Raw genomic sequence first — 19,095 nt, 5'->3', positions numbered from 1 at the left:
TTCATTCTCTTAAGTGTAGCTACAGGGTTGAGGCCTGTTCTCTTTCTGTCATGCTCTGTGTTGGTGTTATTTAAATCCCCTGTTTTGGTTAAATAATAAACCGTGCGTAGGCTGATACAGGCTGACTTTCCTAAATACAACACAGAGGCTTACAAAAGAAGCTGTGAATAATTTAACCATACCCCACTATGTTTTAACAAAATCACTGGGATTCACTACAAAATATCATTTGTAACAACAGGAGTGGTGTCAAGTCAGCTGTCAGTCAACACCTCTGAGTGTACTGAAACACGGGCATTTGGGACTGCAGAACAGGGCTCCTATACACCACGCCATCAATCAACTTGCTATTTAACTACAGTAAGTAGGGTATGTATTTGGCCTTCCAAAATGACACAATGGACATAAAGTAGCCAGTGGATAAACGCTAGATAAACCACCTTTTTACATTGCACGTAATGTTGGATAATGGGCTTAGATTTTATAGGATGGGGTTGTGTGAATGACAGCTTGAGTTAAATGTTTCTCCATATAGTAAAAAGTGTAGTAAAGGTGAAGTAAACAAGTTGTCCCAGCATTATTATACTTCATATTGTAACTATTAAAGCTCTTATTCTGCCCAGTGCCACTTTAAAATGAAAATTTTGTTAAATCACAATGGAATTTGAGCAATTTTTATCTATGCTCACTGACAAATGACTCTTCTAATAAGGGAAAGAAACACTACAAAGCTTGCTACTATAGGAAAACAAACAACGATGGGGTGGTAAGATACAGCTCAATACAAAGCGAAGTTACTGTTGATCATTTTCCCAAAACAGCACATCCTGAAGTGTTGTATTCCTCTTACAGACCACAGCAATTTGCCAATAATTACAATATTTTATTCATTAAATAACAAACACATGGTGCTTTTAATCCATTTATAGTTTAATGCTGTGTGAACGTCTTTGAACTTTCATGAAAGAAACTGCCAGCTTCTCTTTTTCTCCTCTCTCTTGAAAATTAGACAAAAAAAAAAAAACAAATGCTCAAGACTATCCCATATCCAAAAACTTAGTTGCAGTTTCACCTCTTATTATTAAAACATGTGATGACACTGGAGACTCCTTCTAAATATGGGAAATAAATCTCTCCTCACCATATCAACAATACTCACATTTTTAAACCTGGTTATGTCTGAGCCATGATCTAATGGATGATTAATCAACATCATCTGATAAATCAGAATTAAGCATTCAACAGCACTGTGGTATAAATGCCTTTAGCTGATAAAGATGCCTTGAAATGGCGACAGGGAACCTCAAGAGGAAATAGCAAGGGGAAGTAATGAAATCAGCTCCCCATTAAAAATCTAGCCGTGTTGTGTGCTACAGTTCTGTTCCACTGCAAGCTGCCTGAAAGGCAGGCAATAACAGATGGCTCAGGTAGGCTGGTGACAGAGGCTGTAAATGCTAGCGAGAGCATTCAGCAGTTTGCTGCATGTATTTTTTACATTTATTTATAGAAAGCCACTGTTTAGTCAGTGCTCTTTTAAAAGTCGGGGCTGAAAAGCCAGGAATGATGGGTAGAGGTGTCAACATCCACTGCCCTCAGGGGCAACAAGGGAAAAAATCCCTTGCTCACACACATACAAGCAGTGATCTAAGGAAAGAAACTTCAACTAGCAATGCTCAAGCACTAGATCAGCATTCACAATGTCCACTCTAAGCTCTAGGATTGAAATCCGTCAATAGAGCATTAATCCACTGAGCCACTGCTACTTGTTACAGTGAAATAAATAATATGCACAAACCGCGTACGATCAACAATTTGTGAAGAATGCACATAAACTGCTGAGCTCCTCTCATTTTAGCCCTTGACTGCAGAATTAGAAAGACCAGCACATGAAAATGGACAGCCTCCAACTCTGGCTCAGTAGATCTCAGGAGGGGAAAGGAGCGAACATATGTCACCATATTGCTCAGGCTTCAGTGAGGAGGCCATTTCATAGTGAGGATGTTTGAGTCATACAAATTAAAATGTCCGCGTAATATCTGACGTAGTATTTTTGACCTCTATTTTTAGTTGTGGCACTGGAATGCAATGTATAAACCCAAACTGCATTACATCTTTGCTTTGTTAGTCATTCATTGATAAATAGAGGGTTATGTAGGTCTTAGTTTTTTTGCCATGAACGTGCCAACACAGAAAACTTGAATTTCCTTTACTGTCATGACCAGCCAGGGTCTGAAGCTCCAAGCATGTGCTCCAGTCCAGAGCCTTCTCTTCTAGTCATCATAAGTGTTATATAAACTATATATCATAGCTCTTTACAAATTCTTCTTCCATGTATGGGAAACACAGTAACTTCAGAATACATGACACACACACATACAGAATATACATACACCATATATGGATATGGAATACACTGAATCTTAGGCCAACATGCTTCAGGCTAACACTGTCCAAACATACACTCACTGGCCACTTTAATAGGAACACCCCCCTACACCTGCCCATTCATGCAATTATCCAGTCAGCAGCACAACGCATAAAATCATCCAGATACAGGTCAAGAGTTTCAGTTACTGTTCACATCAATCATCAAAATGGGGGAAAAAATGCGATCCCAGTCACTTTGCCATGGTTATTGATGTCTTATGGGCTAGCTTGAGTATTTCAGAAACTGTTGGAAGGAAAAAAAAAGTCTAGTGAGCAGCAGTTCTGCAGATGGATATGCCTTGTTGTTGAAAGAGGTCAGAGGAGAATGGCCAGACTGGTTCGAGGTGACAGGAGGGCTACAATAATTGAGATAACCACTCTTTACAACCGTGGTGAGCAGAAAAGCAGCTTAGAACACACAACAGCACTGGGTTCCACTCCTGTCAGCCAAGAACAGGAATCTGAGCCTACAGTGGACACAGGATCACCAAAACCAGACATTTGGAAGAACATCGGCTTATCTGTATCCAATGTTCAACTGTCCAGCAGCCTTTCTGTCAGCTCTGGCCATTCTCCTCTGACCTCTCTCATCAACAAGGCTAATTAAAAGTTCATTACTACCAGGAACCTAAAAAGAGACATAATGTTGAGAATCATACATCAAATTAAAGTACATTAAAGTTTGATGTTTTGTTTGATGACTGTATGTTGACTTATGATGACTTATGTACACATCATTTATGAACTTCTAAAGACCTCTTAGAAAGCATATGAAGTTGTCTCAGTTTAGCTAGTTGACTGGGTGTTAGCAGTGACAATTGCAATAAAATGACTGAAGTGCATCATAAAGCTGTATGGTACATAATATATTTTGTGCATCTTAAAGCCATATGAGCATGTCTTTCTGCATTCTGCACTAAACACTAAACACCTGCTGGGACAGAACAAATATAAGGAAAAATAAGAAATATTTTTGTCACTGCTAGCTACGACATTATCGTTTCTTTTTCCTTTCAGAGCTTTAGAATGTAAGCAGCTTGGGGAATAGAACAGACGGATGAAGAAATGAACAACCATTTTGTCAGAGCTTGTGAAAACGAAACACATCTCTAGCGTTCACAGCGTTAGAGGCACTTCAACAAGATGCAGAAGATCACTGTGTGTTAGTTACTTCTGTGACAATCTCCAACTGAAACCACCTTGCATAGCATTACATGGGTGCCGTTTATCCCTTGTAACTTCAAAACTTTTTTTTATTATTTTCAACACTTAATATAAGAAAACATGCATTAAAAATGCGTGTTAAGAAAATGTTTTAATCCATCTCAGACAATGTCAGTTTTTACAAGGTTACTTGGCAGAATTTTGCTCTTAAATGAGTAACAGGGTTGAAAGTAACATGGTTGAGTTTTAGTATAGAATTAGCAAATACACAAAATGTGGTTAACTACATCTATGCTAATGACATGACAACTTACTTTCAAACTATACTTTAGGTAACAGGGTTGTACTTTTCTTCTTCCGATGATCCTCAGGAAATTCAGTTAATGCAACTTCCTGGTCAATATCTGACTACAGTAATATTCCGAATATTTCATGGGGGTGAAAGTGTTCAGATAACAGGGTTGAGTGAATATTGTGGGACACTAAAAATGTACATTTTTCATAAACAATAATGGATGTCTCATGGAAAAGCTAATGTTTGCTGGATAATAATACAATCTGCAAAGTATTTTAATGATTATTTTTCCAAGTGAAGGGTTTCTGATAGTGGGCTGAGACGGGCAAAATGTTGTTTTCCAAGTGCTGTACATTGGTTTTATTAAGCTTTATTTATTTATCTGAAAAATACACATACACCACTCTAAGGACACTCTACCTACACTATATGGCCACACTATAGGTTTGTGGACGCCTGACCATCACACCCTTATGTGAACCAAACTGTTGCCACAAAGTTGGAAGCACACAGCTGTGTAGAATGTCTCTGTATGCTGTAGCATTACAATTTCCCTTCACTGGGACTAAGGGGCCCAAACATGATCCAGCATGACAATGCCCCGTGCACAAAGTGAGGTCCATGAAGACATGGCTTGCCGAGGTTGGTGTGGAAGAACTCGAGTGGTCTGAACAGAGCCCAAACCTCAACCCCACTGAACACCTTTGGGATGAACTGGAACACCGATTACACCCCAGGCCTTCTCGCCTGACATCACTGCCTGATCCTACTAATGCTGAATGATTACAAATCCCCACAGCTATGCTCCAAAATCTAGTGGACAGCCATCCCAAAAGAGTGGAGGTTATTATTAACAGCAAAGGTGGGGGGGACTAAATCTGGAATGGGATGTTCAACGAGCACATATGGGTGTAATGGTCAGGTGTCCACACACTTTTGGCCATATAGTGTGTGTTTACAATGTCTTTTCCTTTTACTTTGCATACATATTTATAAATGTATATCACTGGGACACAAATGACACCACCATCAAGGAATCACACATACATACACACACACACACACACACACACAATACCTCAGGTTGTTTCTTACTCACACTGTCATCACTTAGTTAGGCTGGCACTAGGACAGTTTGACAAGACTACTAATGTCAAGCAGCTCAGTTTTACTCCAGGGTGATAAAAGAGACAAAAATCAATAGCGTCTGACAGCTAGGGAGTTATTTAGGTGGCAAAAATCTGAGACGAACAATGATAAACTGAAATGTCAGAAGGAGGACGATGGTGTCTCCATGTGTTTGTGTGTAAAGACAACCAAAGGACTGCCAAATGCAAACCCTGCAACTCACTCACAGTTGGAGCTAAACATGACCTTGCATGGGTCTGAGCGAGCAAAAGCATGGCACTGTATCAGCACTGTACAGCTTTGAGTATTCTACATGGATATCAGGCACAAAAAACCTGCTAGAAGTGATATATGCAGAGCAAGTCTCTTGATGAGAAGGCAGCTTTGAAGTGTTGACGGTCCTCAGCGATCAAGGGGCTTCAACACAAATTTTAATTAAACACCCAGCCAGCACAGCGAACAGTCTCAGGATTACAAAAAATCCAGTTTTCACTGTGCAGAGAATAAAAAGTGGCAGCAAGACCTGAATCACAACTGAGGAAGCAAATGAACAACTGAAAAACAAACTCATCAGCATCACGTTATACTTTGCCAAAACCAAAACCCAAAAACGTACCTCCACAAATATGAAGCACGGTATGATGGAGTAACTACGCTGCATGTTGTCCGAGGCCATTTTCCCAACACGGTCACGTTGATGATGGTCTAAAGGACAGAAGAGAAAATGCAGTCGAATTAATGCACAAACCAGATAAACTAGAACTATAACAAGATCTTCTGACAATGATTGATATTCCACAAAATGCCAACAGACAGAAGAGAATGATGAATGGAGGGAGAGAGAAAACGACTGCAGGAATTTATCAACGGGAAACACCAATTAAATAAGTAAGGACTTTATTCATGTACCACAGCTATATTCACTGAATGAAAAAACAATTCATATTTACTGTCAATTTCTAAGCATAGAGACTACAGACAAAGGTTTAAAAGCCCACTACTGACTAACAGAAAAGATTATACTGTACAGCATTAAGACCAAGGCCTTTCATCAGATTTTCAATGAAAAAATTCACTCAGTGGTGACTAAACAGGAGACCGGGAACAACAGAAAACCCACGCCATGGGCTTGATCAGAGGAAATCACTTGAGTCATTTAGGTTTGTCATGGTGCATTTTTCATACATCATTATGTGGCAGGCTTTTGACATTTATTTTTCAGGACTATATATAGTTCTGACAAACAGGCTTTGTTTCTCTTCTGCATGTATCTCAAGTTCTGGCATTGTAAAGGTGTAGTAGTTGTGTTTTTTTTTCTTACTAGTAAAAATAATCTGGAAAATATGTAGAACGTGATGATAAGATAACTGTTAAGCCTCGGCACCTCGGCACAAGTGTATTACGTGGCTCTGAAAAACCTGTTTGGAAAACTGTGGGTCGTGATGGTTTGCTTGTTTGAGTTTACATGGGCTTCTTTTTATAGACACACCCCAGTGCCCCTTCACTCCACTCCCATATCAGTCTGTTCGGGGGGGGGGGGGGGGGGGGGGGGGGGGAACTTGGCTGAAAACAGTATGCGCTCTGCAAAGTCAGATACTTTTACAGTGAGGGGAAAAAAAAAAAAACTTTGTGCTTTGAAGAAAAGTAGTAAAACAAAATAAACATTGGCTTTTGGCTTTTCCAATATGTAATAGCTTATTACTGATGATGAAGAAGCAGAATTAGTGATGTTGCTCCTGGACAGCTATGTACACACAACCTGTATAAAGCTTTGATTGTTTGAATGGCTGACTTTATATAACCAGTCAAGTAGATACCCTTTTCTCTCGTAGAATGCCAGGTAAAGTAATGCTTTGGATGAACCATCTTGAAATGTACGTAAGGTTAACTAACTCCCATCCAACTAATGATGCCAACACAGGAGGTGACAGTCAGTTTAAAATCCTATGAGAGCTCATTAGAAAGAAAAAAACAGGACAACAAATGCACTCTCTCTTTGTCGTAAATCAGTATGAGCCAAATTTAGTGCATTTATAGTGTTATAACTTGATTTTCAAGTGGCTGAATTGCTGTGAGAGCAAAAAAATCAAGGCTAAAATGCTAATACCATCAGTCAGCACTGTAAAAAGAAGATTACTTTTTAACATAATTAGACGATAAGTAATAAATTTCATCAATTTCATCCAACACAATAAACCAACACCTACCGAAGGAGAGATCTTTATCTAAGAGCTAGGTTTCTGAAACCACAAAAACCACCAAGACATAAACTAGCATAAAGCCTGACATAAACTAGCATACTGCTAACAACTTGTGAAATTGTTGTTTTAGCTATGAAAAAGGACCGCAGATGTCCACTTTGCTAAAAATAAACAAATAAAAAACGTTAGCATAATGATAGCTAGGTATTTAACTACTTGTGAGGTAATATCTTACCAAATATGCTTCAACAAACATTAGGTGCATTTTAAAGGTTTTTGTCTACTCTACTCGTGTTGTCTGTGATGCGTGAGAATTATTTGTCCCTGACCACTTTCTGAAGTCGTTTGAATGATCGGATCACACTGCGTCTCCAGCATGACTCTAAAATTGCATGAACATAATGCTGCACTTGGTACTGTGGCTTCTGTGTCCATTTCACTATGGCGCAAAGCTATGCAACAACTTGATCGAAGCTTTACATTCACTGTGTTAGAAAAAAAACACACTTAGCTAGAAATGTTTTAGACATCTTTAGACAGACTGACTGCATTTACCACTTCACCCAACATGATCTTTGCAGGAAGATTAGTCAGGGCAAGATTAAAAATAAACAAGTCTTTTCTGCATTATTTTAGTGAAATATATTTATGGTTTCTTACAGTTGAGGTGTCAAATGTAGGAAAACATTTGGCCAAAACCTGATTTCCCAGACTGCCCCACAATTTAAATAGAACTGAGAAAAAGCCAAAAATGCCAAATTTAAATAGTGATTTGTTGCTGGTTCCATATTGCACATTCATATAGAAAATGAAAGCTGTTTTCTGAAACTCCACACTGACAGTAACCCGAGCTCAGGATTACACTGGGGACCCTGGAGCTGTGAAGCAACAGCACTACCCACTGCGCCACCATGCCGTCCTGTAACTTTCTTTTGCTAATTTAAGTCAAATACAATGCAAATCAGGAAATCATTTGAAACTCATAGAGGGTGCCTGCCACCTGCCAATATGCTTCATGTCTAAAACTAAATACTAACTAGCCTCATGGAGAGGATTTATTTAGTGCTGCAGCCTCAGTAGGAAGACAAAGCACACAAAACCTAACTAGCTGCTAAATAAAAAAAAAATACATTTCTTTTCTATTTAATGAAAAGAATTCAATAGAAAAGAAAGTCCCCTTTCAATTGAAAAAGCCTGCATTTTTAAATCATTCATTTAACATCAAGCTCATTTCAAACCTTTAAAAACCTTCCTTCTTTGGAAATCAGGCATTTCTTTAACTTACAGGCAGAACCATGTCATGAAGAAAAAATGCATGCGTGGATTAATTTACAAATTTCATAAGAGTATATGTATCCTGGGTACCGGGAGGACTAGTGGTTAGGCCTTGGCGCTCTCACCGCCGTGGCCCGGGTTCGATTCCCGGCCAGGGAACCAGTGCATTCCCAGTGCCAGCACCAAGCCTGGATAAAATTGGGGAAGGTTGCGTCAGGAGGGCATCCAGTGTAGAAACTGCCAAATCAAATATGTGGACCAGTGATCTGATTTGGTGACCCCTAATGGGAACAGCTAAAAGAAGAACAACATAACGTAAGAGTGTATGTATGCTACTATTTGTGAACTTCTATTACACCTGTGTTGGGGAGTATTTAGCTACAAATAGCTATGCTTTTTCATGCTTTATTATTTTCAAAATAACCTTGAAAATAAAAAAAAGCAGTAAACTGCTCCTTTTTTCCTGGTCACATAATCAGTTCAGTTTTTGGTCTATCAAACAAATCACAATGTGCAAGCTGTTGTATCCATCAGGAACAAAGTTCGATATTTCTAATTAGTGTAGAATGCTGAGTATTTTCTGTTAAATTATTGCGATGATGCGATGAATATCAAAATAGCTAACTGTTTTGATGGAGCATGCTTTTTAGCCTAATAGCTAGCATCAGCTAATATGAAATAACAAGCAGTGGTGACAAGCATTATGATTCATATCTCAGGAAACAGCTCAACCAAGCTATTTAATCCAATGTTATCTGGATTACCGTATATCATTAACGTTAACTAGCTAGCTAGATATTTCCAGAAACTACCTGAACCAGGAGTATTGGAATTAACCCTCTGTATTTTTTTTTTACAGTAAGGTAACTGCTTTTTTAACTGTAACTGGTAATTGTTTTTCAAATATAAAAGCAAAATCTGTTATGGCATACCCTGTATAAAGCATGTACATGTTTACTTTGTGCAATTACATTGCAGTGCTACACAAATGAAAATGTCACAGTCACTTTTCCTCAGTTTTTCTCAGTACAGTTAGCTTCAGTAGAAAAAACAAAACAAAAAGCAGCTTCAGTGTAGTTAGTTTTTTTTCCAGTTTTTTTTCCCTAGGAGCTTGTAGGGAAGCTAGCTGTAGCTTAGCTACTATAAATCATGATTAGCTTATAGCTTGACAAGTTATTTTTAATTGCAAAGTAGCTTCCTCAACACTGCAGCCTAAGTAAATCTATTAAACCTGAAGTGAAGAACAAATATCACATTCAAAATGCTACAAGACAGCTGTGATTTAGTGCCGTTACAATGAAAAGCTGCACGTACTCGGTTTACTTTGGTAAGGAAAAAAAACACGTCTCTCCTTAAAAACAATTTCAAAAGCAGACTCAACAAAAAAGATGGGCTGCTGAAAATGTTTGGGCTGCTAGGGCTTTTAGTCCACATCCTTTTAAACAGCTCCTTTATAGAAAATATCACAAATAATAAATAATCAGGTTGTGAGGCTCCTTCATATCCTGTCAACAGCAAGCAGAAACTTAGCCAAGGAGGATAAAATTATTTCTTTGCCTGTGGAAGTAGACATATGCTGATATTGCATTTTCTTATCATGATTATTGCCTTTACATTATTCTACTAAAAACAGAAAAAAACAATATTTTAAAAATATGTTCTAAAATGTAAGAAAAAATACAATATTATAATATTTTTTATATTATATAATATAAATATTATTATAATTATTAAAGCATATTTGTTTAATATTTGTTTAGACTTTGCATAAAATGCTTTTAAAATTTAATATTTTACATTTATTAACACAAAGATAAAATAGTTACAATGTGAAAACCTATTGATTAAATACACAATGAGAAAGAACTGAAATGACTTACAGTAAATAAGGGATAAGGGAGTGGGGGTATTTTGAAATGACCACAAGAATCAATCAGGATATGCTTTATAAGCATAAAGAAACACTAAATCATAATGATTACACAACAATGCAAGCAAAAGCTGTTGCGGTGGTTTTAAGTAAAAGAGTAAATGAAAACAACTTCATTAAAAATGATTTGTTCGCGCACTCGTTTGTCATCTCTTGTGTTTGTAATTGCATAGCATCGATTCCCAGACGCCTGGAAATTGAATCAGTCCTTCTGTTTGGGAAAGGGATGTACCATACATACAAGCCAGTCAAATTCCTCTGGTAAATAGAAACACTACAGAGATGTGACAAGGTGAGGCCTTCAGGTATCATGTACTATCTATCTTGATATTCTGGACTGAATCCAGATGTTATTACATAAATCACAACAGCTGGGATGTGACCAAAATACGCAAATGACCGAGTGCCTGCCACTTTTGGTATGAAGATGGATACAGTGTAGTATTTTTGTACATAAGGCAATTCTTATTCAACTTCGCTTCAGTATTGGTGCAAATAAAGAGCATTACGTACAATTTACATTCTTATAGTCATAATTATTCTGATGTTCCATTAGTGAGATCCAAATTTGGTAAGATGGCTATTGTGCCCCAATATCATGAAATGACTTGCAAAAAACATCTGAAACTAGTGAAATTAATTCCATTATCAGATTTTAAGCTATTTATAAGGCAATTGTTTCAGTATGTTTTTAACTGTATAGAAGAAATGTTATAAATGTCATTTGTTATGTCTTGTGTCAGATGTTTTCAGTGGTAACTCAGGCAGCGTTCTTGGCCAGGGCTTGCTTGAAAACGAGGTTTAATCTCAATGTGAGTACCCTGGTTAAATGAAGCTTAAATAAGTGAAAAAAAAAAATAAAATCTAAAATCTAAGTTTCACTATGACACAGAAGCCACAGTACCAAGTGCAGCATTATGTTCATGCAATTTTAGATCCGATCATTCAAACGACTTCAGAAAGTGGTCAGGGACAAATAATTCTCACGCATCACAGACAACACGAGTAGAGTAGACAAAAACCTTTAAAAATGATTTTAAAGTAAGCAAAAGTAATAGTCATAGTAAAAGTAGTACTTTTACTTCAGGTAGTAGTAATTTTTCAGATAGGTGTTTTATACAACACTTGATACTCTTGGCAGAATACTGTAAATAAAATAAATAATGAATCAAAGTATGATACAAGTATGATGTTGCCTCTTTCTTTGCCTAAGAAAGTAAACTGCTGAGGTATAAGAGAAATAAAACACTTCTGTAAGAAGCGTGCTGCTGTAGGAACAATCAATAGTCGTTGTGTGATTAGTTTCCTATAAGCGCATGCCCTGTTGTGTTTTATTCTTTACGTAGCACATTACTACCTGCTTCTGTCTAATAATGCCTAGAAAAACCTAGAAAGAAAAGTCTGATCAAAAGTGGTCATTAAAGATGCAGTCGAATTCGGATTAGAACTTGTAAGTCACATCAGATAAAAGCATACATTGAGTGAGTAAATGAAACCGTGTCTAATGCTGATATGACTCAATGTACATAATGCCTACTGTCATCATGATTTCTTTACATGTCCTTGGCACAGCTCCAGCAGGAGGCATTTTATCTCCTAATTGTGACAATCTCCTGTATGTGTCAGCTCAGACCCAAACTTAGCTCCAAAGTGTAAAGTATCAGAGCATTCACCTTCTGCTTCCACCTTTACACACCCTTCTGTCATCACCTTAACCGAATCATACACACGACTCTGTCCTTTCAGCTTTACTAGACCAAGACTTGCAAGACATTTTATGAAGGGTCCAAAATATCATGTTCAGAAAACAGTATGATACATTTGATGTAAAAATGCATGCTGGCATTCTGGATTTAGATCAAAAAAGTCATCATTTAGTATTCTGTCCTTTGGGAAAAGAAGCTGCAGCTGTTCAGGACAGATTTAGCAGGCAATGTTGGTCTTGTAAAGGAAGAACAGCATCTTTCATTCTCCCTGAGCATGTTCATATTTCAATAATTACCTAACCTTTCTTCACAGTTTACAATAAAAATCACAATATTTTAAACAGTATTTTTTTTTAATCATGTTCACTTGTATCTAACCTCATTAGACTGCTTGTATTTATTTATGTCACTGCCTTCTGCAGATTTGTGTTGCTTAAATCAATTTTGACCTAAATAAGGAACTTTGAAGATAGACTGTCAGCATGAGGCCAGCTATCTTGGGAACACAAATTCTATCTAAGACTGAATGAAAGACAGAAAGTGTCCATGATATAAATATCCTATTCTGTAGCATCTATTACTTCAGTATTGTAAATATTACAATACCTCATCAGAGATTATTGATATATAACCAAGTCTCACATAACAACGAAGAATCAAATCGCAGAGAAGTATAATCTTCAAGCGTTCTTCGGGAATCCTTAAAGGTTCTGGGTAGTTAAAGGTTCATAGTTTTCTAAAGGTTTCTACTTAGAACCCTACAAGAGAGTATTTTCTTTTCAGAGAGGGCTCCAAGTAGAAACCTTCAGAAAGCTATGAACCCTTAACTAACTAGAAAACCCTTAAGGAACTTCTGTAATGTCTCATATTTACAAACTGTGGATTTTCATGCCCAGATTATTGCAAAACCTTTTGTTATGGTTTAAATTATTGTATACAGAAATTCTTAATACAGTTTTAAAAATGTAGGAAAAATCATTTTAGATAGATAGATAGATTCAGTAATTCAGTAAGCAGTAAACCAATCTCAGTTCATTTCTAAGAACAGCGTTAGACCGTACTCCGGGTAATTAAAAGTGCAGTACACACCGCTTCCACTGGTTACCATGCTAAACCCTGTATTACTGCTGCCTTCGACTGAACTCGGAAATGTGAAGACTAAAGTCAGATTTATGTCATTTTGCGCTCAGCTTGTTTGAGCTACAAAATGATGAAAAAACATGAGTCCAAAAAACGCGCCTGCATAAAAGCATGTTTTGCTAGCAATAAGTTGGCATTAGTGATCATTTAGAGTTAGAGTTTATGAAGCACTTACTTTCAAAACAGCATACTGTAGATAGATAGATAGATAGATAGATAGATAGAAAATGAATTGATCTCTAGGGAAATTGCAGCGTTACAGTAGTGGTAAAAAGACAAACATTTACAGGTAACCATATGGTTATGGTCAGTGTTGTAGATTTAACCAAGTAAATACTACTAATTTATACACTCATTTAAAGTAGTGAAGTGATATTTGAAGTCAGGGTTGAGGACAGCTTCCCGACTCCAAGTCGAGGGGACGATTGCTTTGTTTTTTCCTAGCAGTCGGAAATTCCAAGTTATTTAATCAAACATAGCATTATTTCTGCCCCAAGCTTGTGTTCACGGGCTGAGAGTAATCCAGAGAGTAAGCAATAGAAAGAGACTATATGTGCTAGAAAAGACAGCTAAACACTAGCAATGCAACTGCAATGAAACTATTAAACTATTAATACCAAATTTTCAGGAATAACACAAGGGGAAATGTTGGTATCAGTGAAAATGTAAATGATCAACCAGGTCCACACAGGAGCAATAACAAATGAGGACTAGGGTACAGCCTGGAATTTCTCAATGTGTGGCATGATTAGGTAAAGTCACCCTTTGGCTCGTACCGTTCCACGCTGATGCATCAAATCTCTACGCCTGTCTCTAGAGGATTCCTGTATCTCTGACTCTGTGATCAAGCCTTCTCCTGAGGGACTGGCCATGACTCACCTCCCATCTAAACCCAGCAAATCAGCAAGTCTCCCTGACTGCCATCAGGGTAATGTGATAGCAGTAAGCACACAATCCTGGACACTGAGGTTCATGAGCCACCTTTAGGGACAGCTGGGAAAACAAACCGTGTGGACAGATATTTTTTCTTTCAAATGTACTGAGGGATAATAATAATAATAATAATAATAATAATAATAATAACAACAGAATTTCTCAGTAAAGGTAAAGGTAGTAGCAGTAAAGGTACCTCATTATACCCATGTAATCATGTGCTAGGTAACTTTCAATGGTTCATGGACAACCACAGCCCATATTTTTTTTGGTTTTGTCCAATTAGTCATGCAGGACACTTCTAATCAGTAAATGAATATTGATGCATTAAGAACTGCTGAGGTAATGGCTGAGGTAATGAGGTCATTATAAGGGTAATAACAATGTATGTGTCAGTCTATGTTGGCAAGCATGACATCAGGATTATCACATCGGGGTGGAGAAATCAAATTCAATGAGTTAATCTAGCTAACTGGACAAGTCAAAACTCCAACGTTCCACCCTGTCCCATGATATGCTTGCCTGGAATCTAAAAAGCAGTAACTCACATAATTTAACTCAAAATTATGACAAGTATATGCACTGATACACACTCTGGAAAACTATGGAAGATAAGGGAAATATAGTTGAATCCCTGGTAGGGGCGACGTTATGTAGTCATAGACTTTATCCTCTATCCTTTCCTGATAATGCATTGATAATGCTTTATCCTCTATCCTTTCCTGATAATGTCACTGGTGTGTGTATGTAACAAAGCTTGATGGGGAAACTGCACATTGAATCTCATTGTACTTGTACAATGACAATAAAAACAGTCATACTGAGAGTAATTAAAAGTTTCCTACCAACAGCCAGACCAGATTCTCTGTTCACATGCGGGGGCAGTCGTGGCCTAATGGATAGAGAGTCGGACTTGCAACCCGAAGGTAAACCTGAAAGTTGTGGGTTCGAGTCTCAGGTCCGGCAGGGATTGTAGGTGGAGGGAGTGAATGACCAGCGCTCTCTTCCACCCTCAATGAGACCCTTGAGCAAGGCACTGAACCCCCAACTGCTCCCCGGGCGCCGCGGCGCAAAAAAAAAAAAAAAAAAAAAAAAACGCTGCCCACTGCTGTGTGTGTGTGTGTGTGTGTGTGTGTGTGTGTGTGTGTGTGTGTGTGTGCGCACACATGCGTGCACTTGGATGGGTTAAATGCAGAGCACAAATTCCGAGTATGGGTCACCATACTTAGCCACAAGTCAAAATTTAAAAAAAAAAAAAAAGAGCAGCTTAAATATATTATCCGATTTGAGGGTGTTATGTTTAAAGCAACATATCATATGTTTTGCTTTTTTTTGTGAAAGTCAAAGGGAATTAGAGTTTTTACTCTCTCTGGTTGTAGGACTAACAACTAACTAACAAACAACTGTCAGACAAGTGCGAATGAAAACTGATTTTGTCCACCATTTGCCATTTGTCCACCCATGCACATGATAATGACAATCATCTTCTTTACATTGTATGTAAAGTGCAGAGTATGTTAGATTAGCTCAGGAGTCTTGGTCCTAGAATCTGATTATCTGATAATATTCATGAAGTTAGAGATGTTAGAACAGGGAACTATATAGGACTAGAATTAGAGTTGTGTTTAACAAAAGAATAATGCAAAATCTTCATGTTTTATTAAGAAACCAAATGCAATTTTAGTCCAGAACAACTGAACAAATATCGTGAAATGCTGTGTGTATCCATCTGACCTGTTTACAAAATGAAGGCATACTAATGAGGGACTCGGGCAGTCAAGTAGAATTCTGCATAAATCTTTTTTGCTGGCATGAATGCCAAGCTCCACACAAGAATAAAACGCCTCAAGACCTCTGTACTTCAAGATCTATTTACATTCAATACAATCTAACAACAGGAGAAAAACCCATTACTGACTCACACAGGGAAGTCAGAGTGTACCTGGTAAAGCCGTTCTGCAGGGAAATGCATCATCCCGTATGCAGTTCAAGTGCTGGGTAATTAAAAACTTGACTGAGGTGTTTTACATTAACAGCCTCGAAGAATTAGTGTGCGAGATAGAACACAGGGTTCTCAGTGGATATGGAAACCTGCTATTTTGCAGACTCAGTGCCATTAATCATCTGGTGTCTAGTCAATTTTGCACTGGCCTTCACACCTAAGGAACATTACATCTTGCACGGTTTATCACATCTCCAATACAGCTGGGGATTTTATTATGACTGAGCTGCTACATAACATGTTCTTCCACAAGTCTCTGCAGTCACTTACAACACAACAAAAGCTATAGCAGGGTGCCATTTGTGTCCACTGATACGACATTTGCAAAGTAAATGTAATGTGGAAAGTAAAGGTAAAATACACTGTGAGCAAAAGTAAAGTGTCCTTCACAACAATCTGTGTGCCTGCTTCAGTTAAATACCTTAAAGTATTAATAATAAAAAAATATATACATTAATAAAATCTACACTACATAGAATCCCACCCCACTATAACCATATTTTACCTTGAAATATAATCATTAACTTCAAAATTTATCATCATCAAAACTATTATTTTTAGATTAATGTGCAAATCCATTTACCACCTCATGCTAGAAACTTTCATAAGTTATCTATTATAGGTTTTTTTTTTTTTAAATGTACATTTTATTGTCTCATAGTTCATTCACCCTTATGAAATATTTGGAATGTTCCACAAGTCACATGTTTGAACAGGAAGTTGCATCGTCTGAATATCCTGAAGATCATGGGAAGAAGAAAAAAATTGTTCTCTAATACTTTTTTTTTTTTTTTCTCAGTGATAGTGATATTGACTGATGAGGTGACTCTGAAAGAACAACCATGTTACGCAAATTATAGATTGAAACTAAATTATTGATTAAAAAAAAAAATGGCTATTTCCATGCCAAAAAAAATAAAAAATCAATTCTGTTATTTATTTAACAGCAAAATGTAGCTAAGAAATCGTGTAAAAAATGAGATTGTTGCCTGGGATGGGTTAACACATGATTGAATTGTTAAATGCATGCTTTCTTAGATTCAATGTTGGAAAATTATTTTAAAAATTCATTTTTAAAGAGATACAAGGGCTAAATGGCACCCCAGTCATGGAAACACCCCTCACAGAAGTAGGCACAAGGCATAGAAATGCCAACAAGAAAATAAAAAACAAACACCATTTGTCTTATTTCATTCAAACAGCCGGACCGGACAAGTACTTTCCAACTTCACCTCACTGACCACTGCAACCACCTGGCTCGAAGCTAATTCACCATTTCAGTGGCCTACCTGAAACACATCCCTGAACAGCAGATTATTACCCACAGTTCAATAAATTAGTGCTAATGTATTTAAACAGGTTTAAATGCATGTGATGGCAGCAACCCCCCATTTGTACAGCATACAAACAAATTCTGTGTTAAGCAGTAACACTAACTGAGCTGGCTATTGAGTCAGAAACATATTCAAGTGTGTATTTTTATTACCTTGCTCTTGTTTTAATCCTCAGATATATGTTTCACCAAGTACTGTATGCAAATACACCCAGTAGAAAAGAGGCTGTATACTATATAGCTATAACTATATACCTAGTTAAGAGGAAATATCTAGTACTGCACCCTACTAAGAACCTGTACCTTCATGTCAATGCACGCACCTTTACAACTGCAACTGATAATTTTATTTAATGATGAGTTATGTTTAATGGGAGGTAGATCAGTTAGTGAATATTGAGGACAACCAATTTCTACTATCCTGTCAGAGATTTCCTCCAAAATGAACACCTTTGGATCCTACAGTGTACCCTTAATCCTCTAGTGAAGGAAATTCTGTATTAGCTGGCTGTCTGGAAGAACTTTACTGCCTACGCTTCTGAAATAATTCCTAAATAATAAAGTATATGACAGGTATTCCCCAGTTCTAATCAATGATTAGGTGTGAATGGCCAAAAAATAAGCAAAAATAACTGGAGGTTTCTGTTATTCTTCCTGTACACCTGGGTATAAGCACATCCTCATGTAAGGAATAAAACACAATTTAAAGAAAATAATCAACAACAAAAGGGTGTTACGATGTGCCCTGATGTGAACCCACGTTATTGTTACCCATCCTTAGTTTCAACAGTAGCACATCCTGAAGTGTTTTATTCCTCTTATACAACTGCAATTTGTCAGCACTAACTTTTTTATTTATTGAACAACAACATTTTTGTACACAGTGTATAGTAATATTGTGGAATGTCCGCAAAACAAGTTAGTTGCTGTTATCACTTACATTATAGCAGCTATAAAGTCATATAGTTGTTCCCTTGCCAGACTCATTGCTCGTTCTATTGAAATTACTAAGACAAAAAAATGGAGCTTGTCATATTACTAAAAACCCTCTGTACAGAAGACTTTCCCATATCAGAAATCTTATAAAGTCTCAGAAAGTTATATCTTGAATTCTGACTAACCACGCACCAACACTGAAGACTCCTTCCAAAATGTTTTAAAAAAATCATCACAGAAAACTTTACCATATCACGATTGCATACATTTTTAATACATTTACATGTACTGTCTGCCATACAAATCCCTGTGCAAGTTGTACCTTCAGAAACCATAAAAATTAGAAAAAGAACATTAATATATACCAGTTAATAGAGTTTAATCAACACCTTCTGACCAATCAGAATGGAGAACAGCACTGGGGTATTATTTAAGCAATGCTGCACGAGCAAGAGTGTGGCAATAGTGAATATAGTGATAGTGATCACTATAGTGATATACTGATTGCGAGTGCAATATTGCTATTATACAAAAGTTCTGTAAACAAGAAATTAATAGAGCAATATCAAATGACATTGTGACACAACATGGCCAAACATTTTGTTTATTTTTGCTCCGCTAGTGG

At 37.2% G+C, this 19,095-nt stretch overlaps 1 protein-coding gene across 1 annotated transcript in view; it reads right to left on the bottom strand.

The window, feature by feature from the left end:
- Nucleotides 1–19,095, bottom strand: part of plppr1 (phospholipid phosphatase related 1) — a 41,290-nt gene that overhangs the window by 17,760 nt on the left and 4,435 nt on the right. Inside the window, exon 2 of the mRNA XM_026942846.3 lies at nucleotides 5,631–5,719. Within this exon, the coding sequence (XP_026798647.1) occupies nucleotides 5,631–5,690 (60 nt within the window). The 5' untranslated portion in view covers nucleotides 5,691–5,719. The remainder of the gene's footprint in view (nucleotides 1–5,630; nucleotides 5,720–19,095) is intronic.

The sequence above is a fragment of the Pangasianodon hypophthalmus genome, chromosome 17, assembly GCF_027358585.1.
Source record: "Pangasianodon hypophthalmus isolate fPanHyp1 chromosome 17, fPanHyp1.pri, whole genome shotgun sequence".
In the NCBI taxonomy this organism is placed as follows: Eukaryota; Metazoa; Chordata; class Actinopteri; order Siluriformes; family Pangasiidae; genus Pangasianodon; species Pangasianodon hypophthalmus.
Note: the sequence above shows the minus strand (reverse complement) of the source record. Positions and strands in the feature narration are given on the sequence as shown.